The sequence below is a fragment of the Oratosquilla oratoria genome, chromosome 3 (assembly GCF_046742065.1).
Source record: "Oratosquilla oratoria isolate Oo_2021 chromosome 3, ASM4674206v1, whole genome shotgun sequence".
NCBI lineage: Eukaryota > Metazoa > Arthropoda > Malacostraca > Stomatopoda > Squillidae > Oratosquilla > Oratosquilla oratoria.
Window position 1 is genome coordinate 53,121,123 of NC_134779.1, and position 26,496 is coordinate 53,147,618.

A 26,496-nucleotide genomic window follows, 5' to 3' on the forward strand; every position below is an offset into this window, starting at 1 on the left:
TATTATTATTATTATTGTTGTTATTATCATTTTTATCATCATCATCATTATTATTATTAAGTCATCACCATCATCATCATCATCATCATCATCATCATCATCATCACCATCATCATCATCATCATTATTATCATCATCATCATCATCATCATCATCATCATCATCATCACCATCATCATCATCATCATTATTATCATTATCATTATCATTGTTATCATCATCATCATCATCATCATTATTTTTATTATTATTATTATTATCATCATCATTAAATCATCATCACCATCACCATCATCATCATCATCGTCATCATCATTATCATTATTATTATTATTTTATCATTATCATTTCTATTATCATTATCATTATTATCATTATCATCATTGATTTAAAAAAAATCATAGACCTTCTCAGTAAGAAAAAAAAAAAAATCCATGACTACATACTATCTCCCCCCCTATTCCCTCTACAACTCTCATCCATCTACCCCCCTACCCATCTCACCCCTTTTTCCACCCCAACTCAGAGCTGACCGCCCAGGACTGCCTGTACATGGGAAAACACTCGTTCAACCTGGGCCTGTATTCGCGCTCGCTCGAGTGGTTCGACCAGGCCTACCAACTAGCCGGTCTAGAGGGCAACCGCACCATCACACAAGGCCAGGTGGTACAGTTCCTCAACGCCGCCAACCAGGCTGTGAGTAGATTACCTCTCCTAGTGCCTTCATTTGCTCGTATTTAAACACTCTCCTGTATGTTTATTGTTGCTTATATACATTGCGTAAGAATGTTCGTAAGAATAGAAACGCTGGTAAATCAGGGTCCATAACATACATAAATACATACATATATCTGCTTAATGTGTTTTACATATACATTACATTGAAATGTATGTATATACACAATTTTATGTACTTACAAGTTCCTATGTATATGTGCATGTTTGGATACTTGTGTATGTGCTCCTGTTTACACATGTATGTATATACCGTACACAATTTTATGTCTTTGTACAAGTTCCTATGCATATGTGCATGTCTGGATACTTGTGTATGTGCTCCTGCTTACATATGACTAAATCTAAGATATCAATGTCTTAATAATAAAAGATAGCGTCTCGTCCAAAGTATTTCCATTGTGTTCATAGCAACAGTCATGAACCCGGGAAGAATTTTCTTCGTTATCTTCGGTGTGATCTCCAGCGCTCCTTCGGCATCATCGTTGACTGCTCTCCACAATCTTACTGCTACGATGGAGCCTTGGGCTCTCAGCTTGTTCGGCCTCATGTGCCTTTACTCCCTTTACGCCATCACCAAATACGTTTGGAGTCTTTACAATACCTTCAAAATTGAGGAAGAACCCAAAACCCCTCTTGAAGAAGATTCCAATGAAGAGTTCCAGGACTTTTTCTATTTCGAAGTGGATTACATCTTCGGGGAAACTTTGGAAGATGTTACCAACACTGGACTCATCGACGACGAGGATCTTGAGGATATCGACTGGATGTTCTTCGAATCTCTTTTTTGCGGAGAAGTTGATGACGGAGAAGGAATTTTGGATTTCGTCAGTGTAATTGACCGAGCAAATTACCAATTCCTTCTCCTTGAAGCGTACTATAGCTTCACAGATGTTTTGGAAGACATCTCAGCAGAAGTTTTGATCTCTGATGAACTTATGAGTTCGATCGATCAATCATACTTCGAGGGTCTTGACCAAGAAAATCTTGAGTCGTGTGAGTTTGAGGGAGATTATATGTTTAGTGAAGCCCTTGAGGATGTGACCGGGGCTGATATAATCGATGATGAACTATTGGAGGACATCGATTTTTCTTACTTCGAAGCTCTTTACTGCGGCGACGCTAATCAAGAGCACTTCGATCAAGACCAAGAAAACGATGACCTCTTGGACCTATATGACAGGTATTTCTTCCAGTGGCTCACACTTGAGACGTCTCCCAGTGATGCAGAGGGATTAGAAGACATTAAGGAAGACGTTCTCATCGACGTCGATGTTATGAATTCCATCGATGATATGTTCTTCAGTGATGAAGAATTAAAAGAAACTTTTTTCTGTGAGTTCGAGGATGAACACATTTCCTTCGGTCTTCAAGAGCCGACTAATGTCGTTTCAGTCGACGAGGTTCCAACGGAAGAAGGTATGAGACAGGCTCATGAAGTTGATCAACTGCTTAAAGAAGCGTCCATCGCACTTAAAGAAAGCAGAAAAATTATGCAAGAGATTAACATAAAGAAAAGACCTCGTAAAAGGAGAGGTAGGCGGTGATTTCCTTATTTCCCATAAGACTGATGCTCATATGAGGCTTACAGCAAACGTAACCAAGTGATCTCATAGAGTGGACTCGTCTTTAGTTACACCAACCACCGGTGGATGAAGCATTAACTACTTATTTCGAGTCATAGACTCGTTTGAATCGTGCACTCGCACACATTTGTGTGTGTTTGTGTGTGTGCGTGTGTGTGTTTGTCTGCGTACTCACCTAATTGTGTTATCCTCGGCATTTATGATTCCTATTTCGCTGGCTGAGCGGGTTAGGGCGACGTTACTTGCGGCGAAGGTCGAGGGGATGGTGGTTCGAATCCTGCCACAGGCGAAGTTGAACCAAGGGCATGGTTCAATAAATTCCAAGCTGCAAAGCCCTCTGTGAGGGGTACCGTCCTAGCCTCACGGTAGAGGGGAGTGTGTGACGTTAAATCATATCGTCTTCATCATCATTTCGTACTGTGTGTTCCTTTCATTATCTGCAATTCATGTATATTGATTCAATGCCAAATAAATTATCATCATCATCATCATCATCATCATCATCATCATCATCATACACATAGGATCCCATCTGTGTTTCCATTGGTCATACTTAACTTTAAATATGCTTATCTAGCCTGACTATCCATTTTTTTTTCTTCTTCCGTGTTGTCCTAGGAATGAGTGCATAAACATGGAAAATATATTTCTTATTGCCTTCAGACACCTTGCCTTCTTTTATTTTCTTGTGCGTGCGTGTTTATATATATATATATATATATATATATATATTATATATATATATATATATATATATATATATATATATATATGCTATGCTATGTATCTTCCTCAGCTCATCATCCAAAAATTCCGGGTTTCATATCCTGTAAGCTCTAAGAAACATAGAACTGAAGACAGAAAGTTTTGTCTTCACTTACAGTGAGAAATTAGTTGGTCTGCCTAATATTCTCAAACAATTCAACATCAACGTCCTACCTGATTATGAAGCATCTTGTGTGTCCTTCCCATGTTCCTAGCTTGTCTTCTACTTTAGGTATATATCCACCTATGTCTCTGTATCTGTATATTCCTTGATAATGTCTTAAATAGACGAAAACGTTCGGAGTAAGCTTCTTATTTCCCAGTGGTTTTTTCTGCATACATAAATACATACATATATCTGCTTAATGTGTTTTACATATACATTACATTGAAATGTATGTATATACACAATTTTATGTACTTACAAGTTCCTATGTATATGTGCATGTCTGGATACTTGTGTATGTGCTCCTGGTTACATATGACTAAATCTAAGATATCAATGTCTTAATAATAAAAGATAGCGTCTCGTCCAAAGTATTTCCATTGTGTTCATAGCAACAGTCATGAACCCGGGAAGAATTTTCTTCGTTATCTTCGGTGTGATCTCCAGCGCTCCTTCGGCATCATCGTTGACTGCAGCTCTCCACAATCTTCCTGCTACGATGGAGCCTTGGGCTCTCAGCTTGTTCGGCCTCATGTGCCTTTACTCCCTTTACGCCATCACCAAATACGTTTGGAGTCTTTACAATACCTTCAAAATTGAGGAAGAACCCAAAACCCCTCTTGAAGAAGATTCCAATGAAGAGTTCCAGGACTTTTTCTATTTCGAAGTGGATTACATCTTCGGGGAAACTTTGGAAGATGTTACCAACACTGGACTCATCGACGACGAGGATCTTGAGGATATCGACTGGATGTTCTTCGAATCTCTTTTTTGCGGAGAAGTTGATGACGGAGAAGGAATTTTGGATTTCGTCAGTGTAATTGACCGAGCAAATTACCAATTCCTTCTCCTTGAAGCGTACTATAGCTTCTCAGATGTTTTGGAAGACATCTCAGCAGATGTTCTGATCTCTGATGAACTTATGAGTTCAATCGATCAATCATACTTCGAGGATCTTGACCAAGAATATCTTGAGTCGTGTGAGTTTGAGGGAGATTACATGTTTAGTGAAGCCCTTGAGGATGTGACCGGGGCTGATATAATCGATGATGAACTATTGGAGGACATCGATTTTTCTTACTTCGAAGCTCTTTACTGCGGCGACGCTAATCAAGAGCACTTCGATCAAGACCAAGAAAACGATGACCTCTTGGACCTATATGACAGGTATTTCTTCCAGTGGCTCACGCTTGAGACATCTTCCAGGGATGCAGAGGGATTAGAAGACATTAAGGAAGACGTTCTCATCGACGTCGATGTTATGAATTCCATCGATGATATGTTCTTCAGTGATGAAGAATTAAAAGAAACTTTTTTCTGTGAGTTCGAGGATGATTACAATTCCTTCGGTCTTCAAGAGCCGACTAATGTCGTTTCAGTCGACGAGGTTCCAACGGAAGAAGGTATGAGACAGGCTCATGAAGTTGATCAACTGCTTAAAGAAGCGTCCATCGCACTTAAAGAAAGCAGAAAAATTATGCAAGAGATTAACATCAAGAAAAGACCTCGTAAAAGGAGAGGTAGGCGGTGATTTCCTTATTTCCCTTAAGACTGATGCCCATATGAGGCTTACAACAAACGTAACCAGGTGATCTCATAGAGTGGACTCGTCTTTAGTTACACCAACCACCGGTGGATTAAGCATTAACTAATTATTTCGAGTCATAGACTCGTTTTGAATCGTGCACTTGCACACATTTGTGTGTGTTTGTGTGTGTGCGTGTGTGTGTTAGTCTGCGTACTCACCTAATTGTGTTATCCTCGGCATTTGTAATTGCTATTTCGCTGGCTGAGCGGGTTAGGGCGACGTTACTTGCGGCGAAGGTCGAGGTGAGGGCGGTTCGAATCCTGCCACCGGCGAAGTTGAACCAAGGGCATGGTTCATTAAATTCCACGCTACAAAGTCCTCTGTGAGGGGCACCGTCCTAGCCTCCCGGTAGAGGGGAGTGTGTGACGTTAAATCATATCGTCTTCATCATCATTTCGTACTATCTGTTCCTCTCATTATCTGCATTTCATGTATATTGATTCAATGCCAAATGAATCATCATTATTATTATACACATGGAATCCTATCTGTGTTTCCATTGGTCATAATTAACTTTAAATATGCTTCTCTAGCCTGACTATCCATTTTTTTCTTCCGTGTTGTCCTAGGAATGAGTGCATAAACATGGAAAATATATTTCTTATTGCCTTCAGACACCTTACCTTCTTTTGTTTTCTTGTGCGTGACGGTTGGCATCCAAGAATCTTAAAGGAAATGAAAAATGAGATTGTTGTTCCATTAGAAATTATTTTCAAGAAATCCATCATATCCGGAGATGTCCCAAGAGAATGGAAGCTAGCTAACGTTACTCCCATATTCAAAAAGGTGACAAAAAGAAACCAAATAACTATAGGCCTATAAGTTTGACTTCAATCGTAGGAAAAATAATGGAAACTATCATCAGAGATGCTATCGAACATCATTTAGAAAGTAACCGTTTGATAAATGATAGCCAGCATGGTTTCAGACGGAAACGTTCTTGCGTGACTAGCTTACTCGAATTCTACAACACAGTTGTCTCGAATTGTGACAAAAGAAACAATATAGATTTAATATATCTAGACTTTGCAAAAGCTTTTGATACCGTCCCACACGAAAGACTACTTACTAAACTAGCTTTGCATGGAATAAGTGGTAGCCTATTAGGTTGGACTAGTAATTGGTTGAATGATCGAAAACAGAGGGTTGTTTTAAATGGAAAAACTTCTAGATGGAAAATTGTTGCAAGTGAAGTTCCTCAGGGTTCTGTTCTTGGGCCACTTCTATTCATAGTATATATAAAAGATATAGACCATGGACTAAAATCTACTGTTTCCAAATTTGCTGATGAAACAAAACTGTGCGGAGTGGCAAATGATCACTCAAACCAATTGGATATTCAAGAAGATTTAGATAAATTACAGCAATGGTCTGAAAAGTGGCTAATGAAATTTAACACAAGTAAATGCAAGGTAATGCACATAGGTAAAGATAACAGTAAATATGATTACAAATTATTTGAAAATTCTTTATCAAAAGTGGATAGTGAAAATGATCTCAGTGTAATTATCAGTAATGATCTCAAATAATCTAAGCAGTGTATTTCAGCCTCTGAGAAAGCAAATAAGATTCTGGGACTGATTGCACGATCTTTTGATTTCAAAAGATCGTCCACATTTGGAATATGCTGTTTCCGTATGGTCACCGAATCTCATTAAAGACATTGACAGACTGGAAAAAGTACAACGGCGAGCCACAAAACTGATTCCAAATATCAAAAATAAATCATACGAAAATCGACTAAAACACATGAATCTGTTTTCCCTAAAAAAGCGTAGACTCAGAGGTGACTTGATACAGGTCTTTAAGATTTTAAAGGGAATTGACATCAAAAGTGACAAAATTTTCACATTGAATGAGAATCAGACAAGAAACAATGGTCTCAAACTATCCGGAAATAGATTCAATTTGGAAGTAGGTAGAAACAACTTTGCCAACCGTGTAGTTAATAAATGGAATAAACTTCCTGCACAGGTAGTGCAATGTAGTTCAGTTCGAAGCTTTAAGAATCATTTAGATAAATACCTAAGTAAGATGCTGTAATGATTATAATTCATCTTATATTATTTGTTTTTGTTTTGTTATCATTTGTCTGTCTGATTTTCATTTATCATTAGTTATATGTCAATTTATTATTTACTATTTACCTGTTTGTTTATTATTTAACTATACCTATGCATTTATTTATGTATTTTATTTGTTATTTACATTATTATAGTTTTTGTTTATTATCATTATTATATATATATATTTTTTTTTAATCCGACCTAGATATGGATCAAAAGGTCTCCTGTCGGCATGCTCCGCCTTTGTAATCCTTTGTAATATATATATACTGTATATATATATGTATGTATATATATATATATATATATATATATATATATATATATATATATATTTATATATATGCTATGCTATGTATCTTCCTTAGCTCATCATCCAAAAATTCCGGGCTGCATATCCTGTAAGCTCTAAGAAACATAGAGCTGAAGACAGAAAGTTTTGTCTTCACTTACAGTGAGAAATTAGTTGGTCTGCCTAATATTCTCAAACAATTCAACATCAACGTCCTACCTGATTGTGAAGCATCTTGTGTGTCCTTCCCATGTTCCTAGCTTGTTTTCTACTTTATGTATATATATCTGTTACAGTAAGAACACGTACCTAGGGATTACGCGTAATCCCTGAATGTTTATTCAGTGAATACGCGTAATCCCCGTTTCACTAACCTAACCTAACCTAACCTAACCTAACCGAACCGAACCGAACCGAACCGAACCGAACCTAACCGAACCTAACCTAACCTAACCTAACCTAACCTAACCTAACCGAACCGAACCGAACCGAACCGAACCGAACCGAACCGAACCGAACCGAACCTAACCTAACCTAACCTAACCTAACCTAACCTAACCTAACCTAACCTAACCTAACCTAACCTAACCTAACCTAACCTAACCTAACCTAACCTAACCTAACCTAACCTAACCTTAGGTTAGGTTAGGTTAGGTTAGTGAAACGGGGATTACGCGTATTCACTGAATAAACATTCAGGGATTACGCGTAATCCCTAGGTACGTGTTCTTACTGTAACATATATCCACCTATGTCTCTGTATCTGTGTATTCCTTGATAATGTCTTAAATAGACGAAAACGTTCGGACTAAGCTTCTTATTTCCCAGTGTTCTTTTCTGCATACATAAATACATACACATATCTGCTTAATGTGTTTTACATATACATTACATTGAAATGTATGTATATACACAATTTTGTGTACTTGTACAAGTTCCTATGAATATATGCATGTCTGGATACTTGTGTATGTGCTCCTGCTTTCATATGACTAAATCTAAGATATCAATGTCTTAATAATAAAAGATAGCGTCTCGTCCAAAGTATTTCCATTGTGTTCATAGCAACAGTCATGAACCCGGGAAGAATTTTCTTCGTTATCTTCGGTGTGATCTCCAGCGCTCCTTCGGCATCATCGTTGACTGCAGCTCTCCACAATCTTCCTGCTACGATGGAGCCTTGGGCTCTCAGCTTGTTCGGCCTCATGTGCCTTTACTCCCTTTACGCCATCACCAAATACCTTTGGAGTCTGTACAATACCTTCAACATTGAGGAAGAACCCAAAACCCCTCTTGAAGAAGATTCCAATGATGAGTTCCAGGACTTTTTCTATTTCGAAGTGGATTACATCTTCGGGGAAACTTTGGAAGATGTTACCAACACTGGACTCATCGACGACGAGGATCTTGAGGATATCGACTGGATGTTCTTCGAATCTCTTTTTTGCGGAGAAGTTGATGACGGAGAAGGAATTTTGGATTTCGTCACTGTAATTGACCGAGCAAATTACCAATTCCTTCTCCTTGAAGCGTACTATAGCTTCACAGATGTTTTGGAAGACATCTCAGCAGAAGTTTTGATCTCTGATGAACTTATGAGTTCGATCGATCAATCATACTTCGAGGGTCTTGACCAAGAATATCTTGAGTCGTGTGAGTTTGAGGGAGATTATATGTTTAGTGAAGCCCTTGAGGATGTGACCGGGGCTGATATAATCGATGATGAACTATTGGAGGACATCGATTTTTCTTACTTCGAAGCTCTTTACTGCGGCGACGCTAATCAAGAGCACTTCGATCAAGACCAAGAAAACGATGACCTCTTGGACCTATATGACAGGTATTTCTTCCAGTGGCTCACGCTTGAGACGTCTCCCAGTGATGCAGAGGGATTAGAAGACATTAAGGAAGACGTTCTCATCGACGTCGATGTCATGAATTCCATCGATGATATGTTCTTCAGTGATGAAGAATTAAAAGAAACTTTTTTCTGTGAGTTCGAGGATGAACACATTTCCTTCGGTCTTCAAGAGCCGACTAATGTCGTTTCAGTCGACGAGGTTCCAACGGAAGAAGGTATGAGACAGGCTCATGAAGTTGATCAACTGCTTAAAGAAGCGTCCATCGCACTTAAAGAAAGCAGAAAAATTATGCAAGAGATTAACATAAAGAAAAGACCTCGTAAAAGGAGAGGTAGGCGGTGATTTCCTTATTTCCCTTAAGACTGATGCCCATATGAGGCTTACAACAAACGTAACCAGGTGATCTCATAGAGTGGACTCGTCTTTAGTTACACCAACCACCGGTGGATTAAGCATTAACTAATTATTTCGAGTCATAGACTCGTTTTGAATCGTGCACTTGCACACATTTGTGTGTGTTTGTGTGTGTGCGTGTGTGTGTTAGTCTGCGTACTCACCTAATTGTGTTATCCTCGGCATTTGTAATTGCTATTTCGCTGGCTGAGCGGGTTAGGGCGTCGTTACTTGCGGCGAAGGTCGAGGTGAGGGCGGTTCGAATCCTGCCACCGGCGAAGTTGGACCAAGGGCATTATGGTTAATTAAATTCCACGCTACAAAGCCCTCTGTGAGGGGCACCGTCCTAGCCTCCCGATAAGGGGGAGTGTGTGACGTTAAACCATATCATCATCATCATCATTTCGAACTATGTGTTATTTTGTTTATCTGCATTTCATGTATATTGATTCAATGCCTAATAAATTATTATTATTATTATTATTATTATCATCATTACTATACACATGGGATCCCATCTGTGTTTTCATTGGTCATAATTAACTTTAAATATGCTTCTCTAGCCTGACTATCCATTTTTTTCTTCCGTGTTGTCCTAGGAATGAGTGCATAAACATGGAAAATATATTTCTTATTGCCTTCAGACACCTTGCCTTCTTTTATTTTCTTGTGCGTGCGTGTTCATATATATATATATATATATATATATATATATATATATATATATATATATACATACTGTATGTATGTGTGTGTATAAATAAAAAAATTATATATATATATAATATATATATATATATACATATATAAATATATATATACATTCATATATATGTATATATATATATATATATATATATATATGTATAATATATACATATATATATATATATATATATATATCATTCATATATATGTGCATATATATATGTATATACATATGTAAATATATATATACATTCATATATATGTATATATATATATATATATATATATATATATATACAGAAATGTGTGTCATTGTACGTGTTAATTGGTATATTCTTTTGATATGTCTAGTTATCTTATCATTTATGCTTTTACCTACCAACCTATTCCCTTATTCATCTAATTATCTTATTCATTCATTCATTGATCTATTTCACGTGGCCCCCTTTTTCCTCCAGTTGGAGACTGCCACTGGAGGTCGTGTCCACTTCCAGCTCGGCGGCACCCTCACCTCGACCGAGGACGACTCGAGAGGTTCCTCGTACACTCTCGGGGACAAGATGCAGCCCTTCGACGAGATACGCAATTTCCAGGCCCTCTGTAGGGGCTTACAGCTCCAGGTGGGTCCATTTCACGGGACACCCCGCCCCGCTCCACTCCGTGCCCCTCCCACACCTATCCGTTTTGTCTATTGTACAGTACTTAATTGGTCCATTATTTTGTTTATTAACCTATTCATTCATTATCTATCTTATGGTATTTAATCTATTAGTTTCTTTACTTGCGTGTCTACTTATTCTGTTTCATTTCCTTCTGCTCAGGATGACGCGTACGTAAAGACTTTGACCTGTTGGTACGACGACAGAGAGGTTCCGTACCTCCGCCTTATGCCTGTTCGGGTCGAGCGCCAGCACCACGACCCTGAGCTCCTCGTCTTCCACCAGGTCCTCTCCGAGGAGGAGGTCGAGATGATTAAGACGCTGGCTAAGCCCTTGGTAAGAGAGTTCTGCCCCCCATTGGACATAATATCCCGCGAGCGAGGGTGGTCTTACCCAGATGCTCAAGTGGTCCCAGTTTTGACATAAGGATTAATGAGTAAATGAATAAATGAATAATTGAGGCCATAGTAACGCGAACACATTCTCACACACGTTGCAGAATTCTGTTCTGAGTAGCCTCAGATGTTTTCATTAAACGCTCGAAGGGTTGACCGCCACCCCCACCCCGACCTGACCGGATCGATCAGGAACCCAATTGGAGGAGACTGCTGACTTATTTATTTATTTATTTATTTTTTATATTCTTTGTGTTCTCTCCTGCAGTTGGCGAGGGCGATGGTGCAAGGCAAGCAGGGCAAGGGACACACCACGAGCAGCACCAGGACTTCAAAGGTAAGAAGGAAACACGAGGTTGACTGCTTTTACCTTTCCTTTTACCTTCGTTACCTCTATCTTTGCGATGGTGGCGTCATCGGAAGCGTGCTGGTTTCGCATCCACTTAGTTGTGGGTTCGAATCCCGCACTTCACAAAGATTCCCAATAGTAACAGTTAGTAACCCGCTACAACATACCTCAATAGTAAAAATTAGTAACCCGGCCCAACTGGCCTCAATAGTAACAGTAACCCGCCCCAATAGACCTCAAAGCGCACAATATGGCAAAGGCGGCTTCGGCCGTAGTTAGTCAGCGTCTCCTGACGGAGGTTCCTCACCTTCTCCTCTCCCTTTATTCGTCGTACCTCTGACCCTGGGCAGTGGACAGGATGCAGGGATGACCCGTCATCCAGGAGGTGCCAAGATAAGAAGGAGGGAGGAGGGGAATGGAATATATAGGAAATGGAATGGGTGGGATTGGTTTCTATGCCTTTTTCTTTTTGGCTACCCCCCGTGTAAGTGGGAAAAAGTCTTTGGTATATGTATGTATGTACCTCTGGCACCCGCACAGGTTGCGTGGTTAGACGACACCCGCCACCCGATCATCGGACGAATCGGCCACCGCGTCTCCCTCCTGACGGGGCTCTCGACGGACGTCACCCGCGACGACGCCGAGCTCCTGCAGGTGTCCAACTACGGCATCGGGGGGCACTACAACCCACACCACGACTACTTGCACTACGGGAAAACTCCCGAAGAGGTGAGAACCCCAGACTTCGCCCTTTCACCAACCGTCCACAGTGGAAATAAGTCTTTTGACTTTCTGTGCCATCCTCGGATGTACAATTATATGTACTATGTATAATATTGAGTCTTATATGTATTGTACCTATTGTATGTATGATTGTATCCGAATAAGTTCAAATCAAATCAAATCAAATCAAAGTCCTGTCCCGGTGGAAGCACTGAGGTGGTGTACATGTGATTCACCTTGGTCTTTGGACCACGTGTTGGGCTCGTGATTGACAGCTATTTCCCTCCCGGAAGAGAGCTCAGAGCTCGTATGACCGATCTATGGGTAATGCTTTGACCTTACACGCACACACACACCCAACTCCCCGCCCACGGGAGTTGGAGTAACGACTCGAAGCGCAGCGATACTGAAATTATTTTCAGCCCTGGGCAGGATTCGAACCCGGACCGCCGTAGTGACAGTCTGGGACTCTACCAACCGCGCCACCGAGTCGTGTGATGGAAAGTCAAAGTTGGTCTCATGTAGAGGGATTATCACACTGGGCTATTTTTCCTCCGACATCCAACCTCCATTTGAATAACTAGAATATGATTTCGCTTACGGAACTCTAGATTTCTCTAAGAACATTTCAACCTTATGTCTAACATTTGTATAGGTTTACAACCTCTTAATTCATTATTTAGCTTTTCTTTATATATATATATATGACGGAAAGATGATTTGATATTTGGAGAATATTTGAAAAACAAAATATCGAAGCCGAAGTCATTTTTACTCCAACGGTTGGCGCTGGTGAATCCCGTAGGTCATGGGTGGTAGAGACGTGGATGTATACTAGGACTCGATCTTGGGACGATGCGGTAGTGTGGGGAGCATATTAAACGCCATATTATCTCAACAAGGGTTAAACTAGATCTTAATCCCATTCTTAACCCCCTTTCCAGCTTAACAACATTAACCCGCGGGACCTGATGATGGGCGACCGCACAGCAACATTCATGTTTTATGTGAGTATACAAGGACTCTCAAAGTGAAGTCCCACTTTTGAATAGCCGGATGTATATATATATATATATATATATATATATATTTATATATATATATATATATATATATATATATATAATGTATATGCTAAGAAGAACACGGGTACGTGTGTTCATTTATGCAGATGTAATATACGAAAGCGCTCTGCTTCGTTAGTTTCTTTTTTCCAAGTGGTGTACTTTGCATATATGTATATGTGTGTGTATTTATGTATGACCCATCATACATACAGATTTTGGTACTCATTATTTACTGCTAAGTGCTCAACACTTTTCAAGAATATTATACTCAACGGCGAAAATACTTTACAAGAAACAACAACAACAACTATTACTTCAAAGACAAACTCGCATAGTAAAAACGCTCCTGACACACCAAGATTTTTTTTTTTTTTTTCGGGAGGGCATAGCCTCCGGTTATCTAACCCGGTGTCTTTCTCTCCGGCAGCTGAGTGACGTCACGTTGGGGGGCGCTACAGCTTTCCCGCGCATCGGGGCGGCCGTCTGGCCCCGGAAGGGCAGCGCCGCTTTCTGGCACAACATCCGGAAGAACGGCGAAGGAGACACCCGGACACTCCACGGGGCATGCCCGGTTCTTCAGGGATCCAAATGGGGTGAGTTTTTTTTTCTTTTTTTTCGGTCTCTCCGCCTGCCTTTCTCCTCTCCCCCCCCCCCCACCTTTTTTTTTGGGGGGGGGCGGGGCTGGGTTGCGATGCTGGCACGCGCTCGGACCTCGCCTATCGGGTTCCATTTAATCTTAATTAAGTAGACTGGCGCTGTCCTGTACGCAATCATTTCGTGTTTTTTTTCACCAGGTTCATTCTGTCAGATCCCATTTCATTTCTACATGTAATTCATCCCATTTTAGTTAAACTGGTTTTTTTCTTCTAATGTTACCACTTTTTTCTCATTCTTCTTCTCTAATTATTTTATTTTGTTTTAAATCAACCAGATTCTATACAATTTTACTTTATCTCGCTTTCTTTTCCCTGTCTTATTTTTACATACTATTTTAATTATTTATTTATTTATTTATGTAATTTATCTATTCATTCTCTTATTTGTTCATTCAATCATTTACTTATCTATTTTTCTTCCTTTCCTGTCTTCAGTGAGCAACAAATGGATACGGTCCCGTGGCCAGGTCTTCACTCGACCCTGTGACCTGAACCCAGAAACGTAGGCTACCCTCTCCAGAGGTGGAAAAATCAGGGTACCTTTGACGGCAATAAGGCTGCCTGGTGGCAGCCAGAACGAATCACTCGGAGGATGAAGCTTTTAGTATTGAAAGTGGAGGAAAGTTTCCCTTTAGTTGAATAAAATCACGGACCAGCCACAGCCACCTACTCTCATCTACAATCGGTGCACCCCACGATGTGGTCATAGAATATATTGGTTTTACAATATATATACACATTGGAAATTGGTATGTTATAACACATTTTAAATGTTCACTATAAACCCACTATCGGAGAAATAATAACGGAAGACTACAGATACTAGTCGAAATATACAATTTCCCTGTACTTCCGTTATTATTTCTCCGATAGTGGGTTTATAGTGAACATATATACACATACATATATTCACCTTTGCACGGGAGATCAGTCAAATCTCGAGCTACATGTTGTTTATAAACAAGAAGTCTTGCAAAGCTGATATGGAGCACTAAAGGCGATTTTGCTATACTTTAAACACAGGGGATGCTCAGTGGTGGCTCATGGTAAGGTAGAATACAGGAAAGGGAAGAGGAAAGGGGAGAAAAGGGGGAAAGGAGGGAAGGGAAGCTGGAAACGAGAAACTTTTTTAAACATGGTGAAGCTTCACTCGTACATCTGGCAGCGTGTGTCCAGATCCAAGCCCACCAGAGTAAGCATCATATACCGTGTCGGTTGAGATAAAAGATAATATTGTTGTCGAACTCGTTCACCATCTTCGACTTCTGTATAAGACAGACGAAGACCAACTTAGGCAGACAATGAGTCTGTCACTAAGAATAATATTCTCTTTTATGTTTGCAGACACTATGAGGCTCAGTTGGCCGAGGCTTAGGATAAGAAATAACGTGCCCAGTGTCCTCTCATCCCCACTATACTCGGTGCATCGAAAACTGGCCGTTAGGGCGGAGCACGGGGATTCACCCTGTGTTGCCACATATAATTATTTTATAATTTTATTTTATTTTAAATTTTATTTCATAATTTTATAATGTTGCCACATATAATTATATTATAATTTTTTGTCACACACCACCACCGAGGTAAAAATCAAAGCAATGTTATCTATACAAAGGTTTCGTTTCCTCGAGTCGTGGACATGGCATATGAGTTTTGAGAGAGCGACGTTGCCACTCCATCCCTTCTCTGACCACGCCCCCACACTGCATTCAGAAAGCATTGCATCCACACGCACGTTCTCGCCATGGATAGATACATTATATAAATATATATATATATATATATATATATATATATATATATATATATTATAGAGAGAGAGAGAGAGAGAGAGAGAGAGAGAGAGCGGGCGGGTGGGTGGGCGAGCTGTGCGGGCCGTGTTATCTGTGATGTGGCAACACCGGGAAATTCCCTAACCCCGCCTTAGCGGCCATTTCTCGTTGCGTCTACTATAATGAGCCACCACTGAATACACACATACACACAAGCTTCGTTCCTTCCACCGGTATATATGTAAACATACTCAATGTACATAAATATATATTTGCATGTATATGTATGAATAAACTTTATATATTAGCTTATGCCTGTACTTATCACTATTATATTGTACAACATAGCTTTCGCTATACCTTGAAGACAGTATTTATAAGCGCACTCAGTAGATGGCACCAGTCTCCACATGTCGACCTTATTTGGCGCACACTATACGACCTTGTGACATCCAGCTGGATGATCGAAATTTGGATGTCAATAGCACCGCTTCTCCCACAACAAAATTCTTCATGCACATACATACATACATATATATACCAAGGCTTTTTCCCCCTTCCAAAGGAGGTAGCCAAAAAGGAAAAACCATAAAACCATTCCCACGCATTCCATCCCTGAATACACTCCACACCCCCTCCACCCTCCCTCTTATCTTAGCACCTCCTGGTTGACAGGTCATCCCTGCACCTTGTCCACTGCCCTGGGTCAGAAGCAGTGTCGCAAGACACAGCACATCCACAGCAAGGCCGCTTCATTAAATCGGCGACCCCCCCTCTCCGTCCCCCCATGCATAAAAGGAAAAGACGGGGAGAAATCCCTTCGGGCTGCGTCAAATTTTGCTCACACATACTACCTCACCCCCATCCCCCCGCCCATTCCACCTCATGCATCACAACATCATCCATATACAACCATTCTCCATTCACCCCTGTCTTCTGTCCTCTCCCGTCCTTCCTCAACAGACATTCCCCTCTTCCCCAAAGCCCCCTTCACCCCATCCATCCACCTCATCCTAGGACGTCCCCTCATGTTCACTCCCTCCACATCTGCCCTCCATACCTCTTTTACTAGTCTTTCTTCACTCATTCTTTCTATGTGTCCAAACCATCCTAATACTCTTTCATCAACCCTATCTCCCGACTCCCTCTCCACCCCCGTTCTCCTCCTCACCTCCTCATTTCTCACTCTATCTAGCCTAGTAACTCCCATCATACTTCTCAGACACCTCATCTCAAACACATTCAAACTCCTTCTCTTTTCCTCTCTTATGTTCCATGTTTCTGCCCCATACAGTGCTGTTGGCACAATCACCCCTTCATACAGTCTCCTCTTAGCATCCATTCCCAAATGTCTAAGAAAGGGACGGGGAGTGGGACTAGGCATCCTTCTCCTTATATACCCACCTGAAGAATTGCCACCCCAGTGTGCTGAATATTAATAGTGGAATAAAAATTAGGTTAGGTTGAATGACAGTGGCGGATCCAGAAAATAATTTTAGGGGAGGCTGAACTAAGCGAGCTTTCACAGATTGGTTACAAAATAGGACGAGGGAGTCATATGAGAGGTACAAAGAAAAGAAAAGAGAAGTAAAGCAAAAGGTAAAGGAGGCAAAGAGGAGAGCAGATGTGAAGTGGGGTAAGAGTATGACAGAAAATTTTGAAAGTAATAAAAAGATGTTTTGGAAAGAAATTAAGAGAGGAAGAGGAGGCGAATCAAGTAGAGAAGAAAAGGTAAAAGGTGCAGATGGAGAGATGATAATGGAAGAGAAGGCAGTAAGGGGAAGATGGGCAGAATATTTTAGGGAGTTGCTAAATGTGAAGGAGGATAGGGAGGGAAAGATAGTTGCAGTGGGAAATGCTAAGAAAATGAGAGTGATGAGTGAGGAAAATGGAGGAGAAATAAGGAAGAATCAAGTGAAGGCAGTTGTTAAGATGATGAAAGTAGGTAAGGCACCTGGTCTGGATGGATGCCATGCAAAATGTCTAAAAAAAGGAGGTACAGTCATGGTGGACTGGCTGGTGAGGTTATCTAATGTTTGCTGGAGAGAGGGTAGAGTGCCAGAGGACTGGAGTAGTGCCTTTATAGTTCTACTTTACAAGGGAAAGGGGGACAAGTGTGAGTGTAGTTTCAGAGGGATTAGCTTGTTAAGTGTAGTTGGGAAGCCCTATGAGAGGATCTTGATTAAAAGGATTAGGAGAGGAACAGAGGGAGTAATTGGTGAGGAAGTTATGTGGGTTTAGGATAGGTAGAGGTTGCATAGATCAGATTTTTGTGTTAAGACAAATATGTGAGAAAGCTATAGGAAAGGGGACGGATGGTTTTTGGGCTTTTATGGATCTGGAAAAGGGTTATGATAGGGTAGACAGAAAGGCACTGTGGGAGGTTATGCAGATATATGGGATAGGAGGAAAGCTTCTAGGAGCTGTCAAGAGTTTTTATGAGAATAGTAGAGCTTGTGTCAGGATTGGAAATGGAGAGAGTGAGTGGTCTGAGGTAAAGGTGGGACTTTGTCAAGAATGCGTTATGTCGCCCTGGCTGTTCAACTTATACATGGATGGGCTAGTGCGAGAGGTAAATGCAAAGGTAGTGGGTCTGGGATTGGAGATGGTTAAAGAAAATGGAGAAAAGTGGGAGGTGAGCCAGCTGTTGTTTGCTGACGACACTGCGCTTTTGGCAGGATCAGAGGAGGGATTGAGGAAGTTGGTGACAGAGTTTGGGAGAGTATGTGATAGAAGAAAGCTAAAGATAAATGTGGGTAAAAGTAAGGTGATGAGATGTACAAGGGGTGAAAGTGGCAGTAGACTGGAAGTGAGCATTAAGGGAGAGCGACTGGAGGAAGTGGATAGTTTTAGATACTTGGGTGCAAATGTGGCAGGAAAAGGTGGAGTGAAGGTGGAGGTAGAATGTAGATTGAGAGAAGCGAGTAAATGCCTTGGTGGATTAAAGAGTGTAATGAGGAATAGACATTTGGGAATGGATGCTAAGAGGAGACTGTATGAAGGAGTGGTTGTGCCAACAGCACTGTATGGGGGAGAAACTTGGAACATAAGAGAGGAAGCTTGGTTTATGGGTGTATGGTCTCAGCTAATCATTTCCCCAGAGCAACATCCACATAACCTAGCCGCACAGCTTGTGGGCAGAGCTTGACTACTGTACTGCACAGCTTGGGGTGAACCTCAACTCCCACCATGCCCACTTCCTGGTTCACTCTACTTCACAAACACAAAGAGCAATCTCGCCACAGTTCTATGTATCTGTCATTGTTTTTAGTCTTCTGGCTGAATGGACCACAATCGTGGACTGACAGGTCTACCATTGGACTTGCAATATTGTGTGGAATTAAACACAAGTTCATAGTATGTGTTCTTTATTTTCACTTTACAGTCATAACTTTTTCACATGGATACAAAGATCCATGCTATATGTTGCAGTATATGATACCCATAAGGAAACCCTACAGGTTTATTTGATACACATCTGTACAATCAAACATTAATGGTGACATCTCACCATAGCCAATCTCTTTTTTATATACAACTACAGTACAATATACAGTATCTTATGGACAATTTAACAACTAGCAACTTAATAAATACACAAATATACATATTACTTTAAACAAAATTTATCTTTAAAAAACGGAAATAATTGAAAAATCTTCATAAACCATACACAATGCAATGAAATCATTTGTTTTATACAAAATATTTGACAGATATTTTTCACAGCACTTCTAATCCTAGCGATGAAACAATTTTTTATAAATATCTACAGCTCTAATAAATCTGGAGAAAAAGTGACAAGAAAAAACATAGAAAATAAGCACAAGAAAAATAGTTATCTTCTTGAGCAGCTACAATGGGAATGAATTTACTTTTATTATTTTTTTTTAATCCATTGTAATTTTCACAGGACTGGGTGGGGACCACCTTCAAAGTTATTAAATTTAAAGTACCACAAAAATACATAGATGTGAAATGGGTGAAAATGTGGCATGGAGTGCAGAAACATGATGATGGATGATGAGGCAATGAAATATGACTTTTTTCTCGGATGAAATTAAGCAAATAACAGAATGAGATGCAGATGAGAGTGAGGAAACTTCTGGGTGCCAACTTTGCACACACTAAATGCATGAAGCCCTATGAATAAAATGATTTATGAACAATGCATCAATGCTAAGCTCACACAACACTCCTGATATGAAATCTGCACCTTCACAGAATCAAAAACTATTGAAGAATGAACTAGTGCAATTTTTCATTAACATGAAAAAAGATGAATACAATTTGATGGTTGCTTGCTTACCATAATTATATTTTCCACACAATTTTCTTGGAAAATCAGCCATTTATGAAAACTGTATATTTATTTCTTTGCTGAAGCAATGCTCAGGTTGAAATGAAAGCATTCTGTCCATCCAGTCTTCAAGTAAACAAACCTATCAACTACTTTGCCCCAAAACATAGCTCCATTAGGTGTGAGCCGCATTACTAACCTTTTAGCCATTTACTATCCTCTTCCTTTTTTCCAGTTTCTAAATACTCATGCTGGTCTTGCATACCTATATATATCAGTAAAAAAATAATTCTAATTTGGATAAATAGTACATAGATAAGGTCATTTGGTGTAAATATAGAATAACCATTGCTTTTATTTTATTTTTTTGTTAAACTACCAACTGCCAGTTGCAAGCAGATCTACTTCTAATATATCACTTGCTCTTTTAAAAGAAATTAAAACTTTATAATTGTCGGCAACATTCTTATTAGTTCTATATGGCACATTGTATGAGGTTCTAAACCTGAAACAGCCACTTACAGTGAGACGTACAAGAATATTTCTTCTGTAAATGAGTGATACTAATATTGAATACTGATATGAGAAAGTTCCGATACTCAAATGCATGCCATGTATAGTTACTTTAAAGATTCAAATGAACTAAAATATGAATGATTATAAATCTGTCTCAACTTTTTTTTACAATCATCAGAAATAATGAGTTGCATATAAATCAAAATAATACAAACAATTTTCATGAGCAGCTGAATTTTGTCCTTACCACTGGGGACGGAAGCAAAGCTGATGGCGCACTCTATATACCTATTTACATTAAAGCTGCGGATAACTTGTGAGGAAAAAAATACATATATATAAAATAAATAAAATATAACTCAACTTCAGTTATTAGTGTAACACAAAGTCCAACTAGGAAACAAAAGTTTATCATGTAAAGTTGAATGTAAGCATGTATATCAATAACAAAAGTAAGGTCTTACTGTATCTTCACATGTGATCACTAGATATCATGGAAAATAATAAACAATTTCTCATTTTATGCAACAAAATTCAAGTTTTACTACTTTTCATCAGAATGAATAATAAATGCATTTCAGTAATGAAAACTTAATCTACATCAAAATCCACTGACATGCATGAACTGGATTTTCTATTTATTTGAATTTTTACACTTGATATTTTTTGTGAATGATACCACTGTGGTCTGCTTCATTCATAACATGAGCAATATTATTCTGACTGACATTATTTCCTTTAAAGCACTGCAGCAAGTTCATGGAATAACTATGCCTAATGTCAATGTATTTGACTGAGGCAATGTGATAGAGGACATGGCAACCTCATCCTTGAGATGTTGCGATGAGAGAGGTTTATTGAATGGTTGAATGATTTTCATTTGTGTATGATGTGTGTGTATGAAGTGTGTGTGTGTGTGTGTGTATTTACCTAGTTATATCTTATGGGAAAGGGAGCTATTCTTGTATTTACCTAGTTGTATTTTACGGGAAGGGGAGCTATGCTCGTAGTGACATGTCTTTGTATCTCTCAGCATCTAGTTTGTTCTTAAATTCTTGTATGGTTTTTGCACACACTGTTGCCTTGTCCAATTTGTCCTATACATCCACCACTCTGTGTGGGAAACTATTCTTTTCAGATCTCTTCTATAACTATCCTTTTTGAGTTTCTTTTCATGTCCTCTTGTTTTCCTTTTATCCCACTTTAATAAATCTTCTCTGTCAAGGACTTCCATGCCTTTCATGATTCTGTAAATGGCCAGTAGATCTCCTTTTTCTCTTCTTTGTTCCAGGGTTGGTAGTTCCAGTTTGGACAATCTCTGTTCGTATGTCAACTTTGCAGGTGTTGGGGCCATCTTTATCATTGCTCTTTGGATTCTTTCTATTTTCTTTATACTTTTTTTAGTACTGGGTGTCCATAGTGTTGCAGCATACTACAATCTTGGTCTTATCAGTGTGACTAATATTTTCTTTACCATTACCTCATCCAAGCAATTAAAGGCCACCTTTATTGATCTTAGTCAATTGTAGGTTTCTCCAGCTATTTTGTTAATATGCTTGTCTGGTGACATGTCTTTATTAATAATTACTCCTACTTCCTTTTCAGAGCTAACCTTTTTTTTTTACTTCCTTTGTACCAATTTTATATTGTCTTGATATTCTATTTTTACTTTTTCCAAACACCATTATACTACATTTCTTGATGTTGAAGTTCACTTCTCACTTTTGGCTCCATTCTCGGGTCTTTCTGTAGTGATTCACAGTCTTTTTCTGTACTTTCTTTAGTTGTTTTGTGTCATCTGCATAGAAGTTCATATAACATCCTACACCTTCATCCATGTCATTTATATATATATAGCAGACATTATTGGAGCTAATACAGAACTTTGTGGGACTCCACTCATCATTTCTTCCCAGGTTGAGATTTTGTCTCTAAGTACCACTCTCATTTTTCTCCACTCTGCTTACATCCAGTCTTCTCTTTGTTGGTTAACTATATTTTTGTCTTTCTTCTTCATCATTCTCCATTTTATACATTGACCACTATGAAACTACTCTATTTTATCATTTTGGTCACTTGATAAACAAAGCTCCCTATCCCAAAATACAAATAAAAAAGTAGGTGTTTCCTCCAAACTTATCCAAAACGTACTGCACTTCAGAGCTCATTCTAGACATCCTTTCCAGCCTGTGGTTCGTGTGTGTGTATATTTACCTAGTTGTATTTTACAGGAAGGGGAACTATGCTCGTGGTGTCCCGTCTTCATATCTCATTTTATGTAAACTGTTTTTAAATTCATGTATTGTGTGTAGGTGTAAAGAAAGTTCGGGGTGTACAGGATTACAATTGGGTGAAACATTGGAAATAAAGTACTGTACATCCTCAACTCTCTCTACACCACCTACACTTATATATATATATATATATATATATATATATATATATATATATATATATATATATATATATATATATATATATATATATATATAATTTCTATCTATTCTGTTCCCTATTTGTGTGAATGTTGTGAGTTAGTGTTAAGAAATGAACTCCAAAGAATTATTACAGTTCTTTTGATGTTGCATGAATTTAGATTATATCATTTACTATCAAAACAAGTTCAAGTCTTGAACAGCAATGCTGTATTTTAACTTGAAAGGAAAAACTTACATAAAAAATTAATGAATAAATGAACAATACAATGTACTAAAGAATTCTTTGCAATTTCTTGAAACTATTGGTAAGAAACATAGCTGTTAATGAATTCGGAACTTTCTCAGTCTGGGAACATTTACTTAATGACTATGAAATAACCTTGACCTTATACACGCAATTCAAAAAATGGCTGACTTTCTGTTATAGAGCTTTGTCTCATTCATAAAATGGGTGTCTTCAATAACTGTGATAAAAAAAACTCTAAGATGGTCTTCGCAAAAGCAGAATATTTAATTTTTACTTGTACCAAAAACAGCAGCAAACCTTCTGTTGAGATATTTGAAAAAATCTCTTAAAAACAAATCCATCATCTCTGTGGTATGAGAATTTCGGTGGGAAAGACAAAAATTCAGACACACCAACACACACACACACTCACACAAACACAAATGCATGCAAATTTATGTTTTCAATTAAATGTGTTAATACATGGCAGGGCCCATCTGTATTGTAGGTTCCTGCTTGTGGTGGTCATACAAGACTCACATCAGAGAGTGACCATCTCCCCATTGCACGTCTTTGACTTCCACCAACAATGTCACTTCTATCTGAAAGTGTAGCTCAGAGGGGCTGGCATGCAGTTCCTGGACTGAGCCCAAGATCACTATTACACCAGCTTAGGAGAGCTGATAACCAGTGACAGCTTCCTGCCTTTCATCTCCTACTTGCCAGTGGGTGACACAGAAATGGATCCACACAAATACAATGCAGGAATCAGTCCAAGGTTCCTTCTCAGAGAGATCTATCAGAGGACCTGGTGACTGACTTGCTGACTACCTCACTGTACTTTGGTGTTACAAGTTTCCAGTTGGTTAAACTCAAGATGGCAATTATTATCATTACCATTATATATAATTGTACAGAGGAATTGGCTGCATAGTTATATGGTTAGTGGCAGCCCTGTGGACCAGCATTGTGATACATTCTCTTATATTTTTGTGGACTACAGCAATGCTGAACTGAAGGATGGAACCATCTTCACCAATCATTGAAAGACCAAATTCAAACTTACACAATTGGAGCCTAAAAGTGATAGTAAACACAGTTTGATGTACAAGAGTGAAAGAGCCAGAAAAGGCAAACAGTAACATTCAAACTAAAGAAAAGAACTAAGAAGGAAGGTCGGTATGAGAAGAACATGAAGATAATGCAAAGGAATATGTACATCGTGGATTAAGAACATAGAACCTACTACACAGAACATGGTCACAACACTAATCATACAATACCTAAGGCCCAGCCTGGAGTACACAGCAGTACCCACTCATGGAAAAAGATACAATTACAAATACATAGTTCAGCTCAAAAAGTAAAGACATTATGAGAGGAGTATCTGGGTTACAAGGACCAACATGTGAGGGAACAATAAAGAAAATGTGAAAAGAATGGAAGGGGGGGAGAAAAAATAAATCTGTGTATATATGGCAAGAGGAAAAAATTCATAAACAAAGCCCAAATGAAACCATTGGCAGAAAGAACAAAGTGCATACATACCAGAGCCTTTTCCCTTTATAAGGGAGGTGGTTTACGTAAAGCATGCACTCACCTGACACCCATCCCACATCCATTCAAAAACTCATTCACTACTACTTCCATCTTAGTTTGTGGATGAAGGGTACTCCCTATCTTCTGCCACACTTCTTGGGTCAAAGGCAATACAGCACGACACAGCTGCTCTACAACATGGCTCAACAACCCAAGCTGAGTTGGTTCCCCACTGTTTCCTCATAGGATGACCCACCTCCCCTCATCCACTTGAAAATTTTACGGAACAGACAAGAATAGCATCTCTTTTTGCAGTATCTAAATAACAGGTAGAAACTTCTGAAGGTCCATGAAGAAAGCAGGCTCCCAAGTGAAATATGATGCCCAAACCATGTCAGCACTCCAATTTATCCTATCCAACAGCTCCCTTCCCACCCCTGTTCTCTATTTCACTTCCACACTTCTCACTCTCTCCATTCTTCTGACACAATATTGTAATTTTTGTTAAGATGAGGGAAAACGCCCATAGCCAATAGGTTAAGATGTCAAACCTCATCAATGGTTGCCATGCTAGTTGCTTTACAGATTTAATTCCAGCAACCAACAGACAAGTCACTTTGCTGAGGAAGATTCCTAGCAGTTAAGCAGCGGGTGAAAAAATCAAGTAACCTCCCAGCCAGATATAACAAGATCACCCACTCCAGTCAACATTAATCTTTATATCAAGAAAAAAAGAAAAAAAATGTTGAGCAAGTGTTTAATCACATGCAAAGTCAGTGAGGAATGCATGCAGCATCACATCTGCATGGCAGCATCACATCTGCATGAATGTATAGAAGCATCTCTCTATTCAACATACAGTATCACATATTCTATACCTGACCACAAAAATAGATATGTACAGTCAACTGGTTACCAATCAGGTGTACTCTACACACAAAGCCTTTTTGTAATTCACTAAGCTAGTAAACAACAATCAAATAGTGAAGTCCATTTACTACAATTCAGCTACTTGAGCAGTTGGTCCTGTTTTGCCAAATATCTGAGAAGATGCATTCTGCATGACAGTTCTACAATCAAGACACAGGTAGCATGTGGCACATAATGACCCGATACCAATTTTCCAAGGACAACACCTAAGTTTATAACAATATCATGTATAAGGTAATGTTACTGATAATCATGAATAATTCAAGAGATTCACTCCACCCATTAATTTGTTACAACTGTATAATCTTCATGTGAATGTTAATAAGAACATGAGTATACATTACCTTTAACATTTACCATCATTACTATGTTCTCAGCCCATTGTGAAACTGGTCCCAAAACACGGAAACTAGACTTGGGGACCATCAACACATGTTTTCATCTATTCCATTCTACAACACCAGAAGTCAGACACTATGACACTTGTTTACCAAAATGAGGTGAAGCGTTGCTTTCAGTAAAACTTAAAAAAAAATTGCTAAATACTAATTTTGAGTAGGAAAAGATACTAATTTATCCTGGGGAAAAAAAAAAGAAAAAAAGTTTGATTCAAAGGACTGCCCTCATTCATCATAAAAAGATAAAATCCAATTACTGTACTGTAACTCGTAATCCTACCTTTAGTAAATATCAATTACCCCCTATATTTTCGATGTTTTGTTTTCTTATCATCCTCCAAGCTCAAATACACAGCCAATTCTTGGA

General features: G+C 39.0%; 1 protein-coding gene across 1 annotated transcript in view; it reads left to right on the top strand.

Annotated features, from left to right (window-relative positions):
* LOC143022623 (prolyl 4-hydroxylase subunit alpha-1-like) overlaps positions 1 to 15,745 on the top strand; it is a 104,311-nt gene extending 88,566 nt beyond the window's left edge. Inside the window, exons 5-12 of the mRNA XM_076180926.1 lie at positions 527 to 696; positions 10,620 to 10,781; positions 10,983 to 11,156; positions 11,484 to 11,552; positions 12,105 to 12,293; positions 13,232 to 13,294; positions 13,782 to 13,947; positions 14,446 to 15,745. Of these exons, the coding sequence (XP_076037041.1) occupies positions 527 to 696; positions 10,620 to 10,781; positions 10,983 to 11,156; positions 11,484 to 11,552; positions 12,105 to 12,293; positions 13,232 to 13,294; positions 13,782 to 13,947; positions 14,446 to 14,516 (1,064 nt within the window). The 3' untranslated portion in view covers positions 14,517 to 15,745. The remainder of the gene's footprint in view (positions 1 to 526; positions 697 to 10,619; positions 10,782 to 10,982; positions 11,157 to 11,483; positions 11,553 to 12,104; positions 12,294 to 13,231; positions 13,295 to 13,781; positions 13,948 to 14,445) is intronic.
* Positions 15,746 to 26,496: the final 10,751 nt, after the last annotated feature.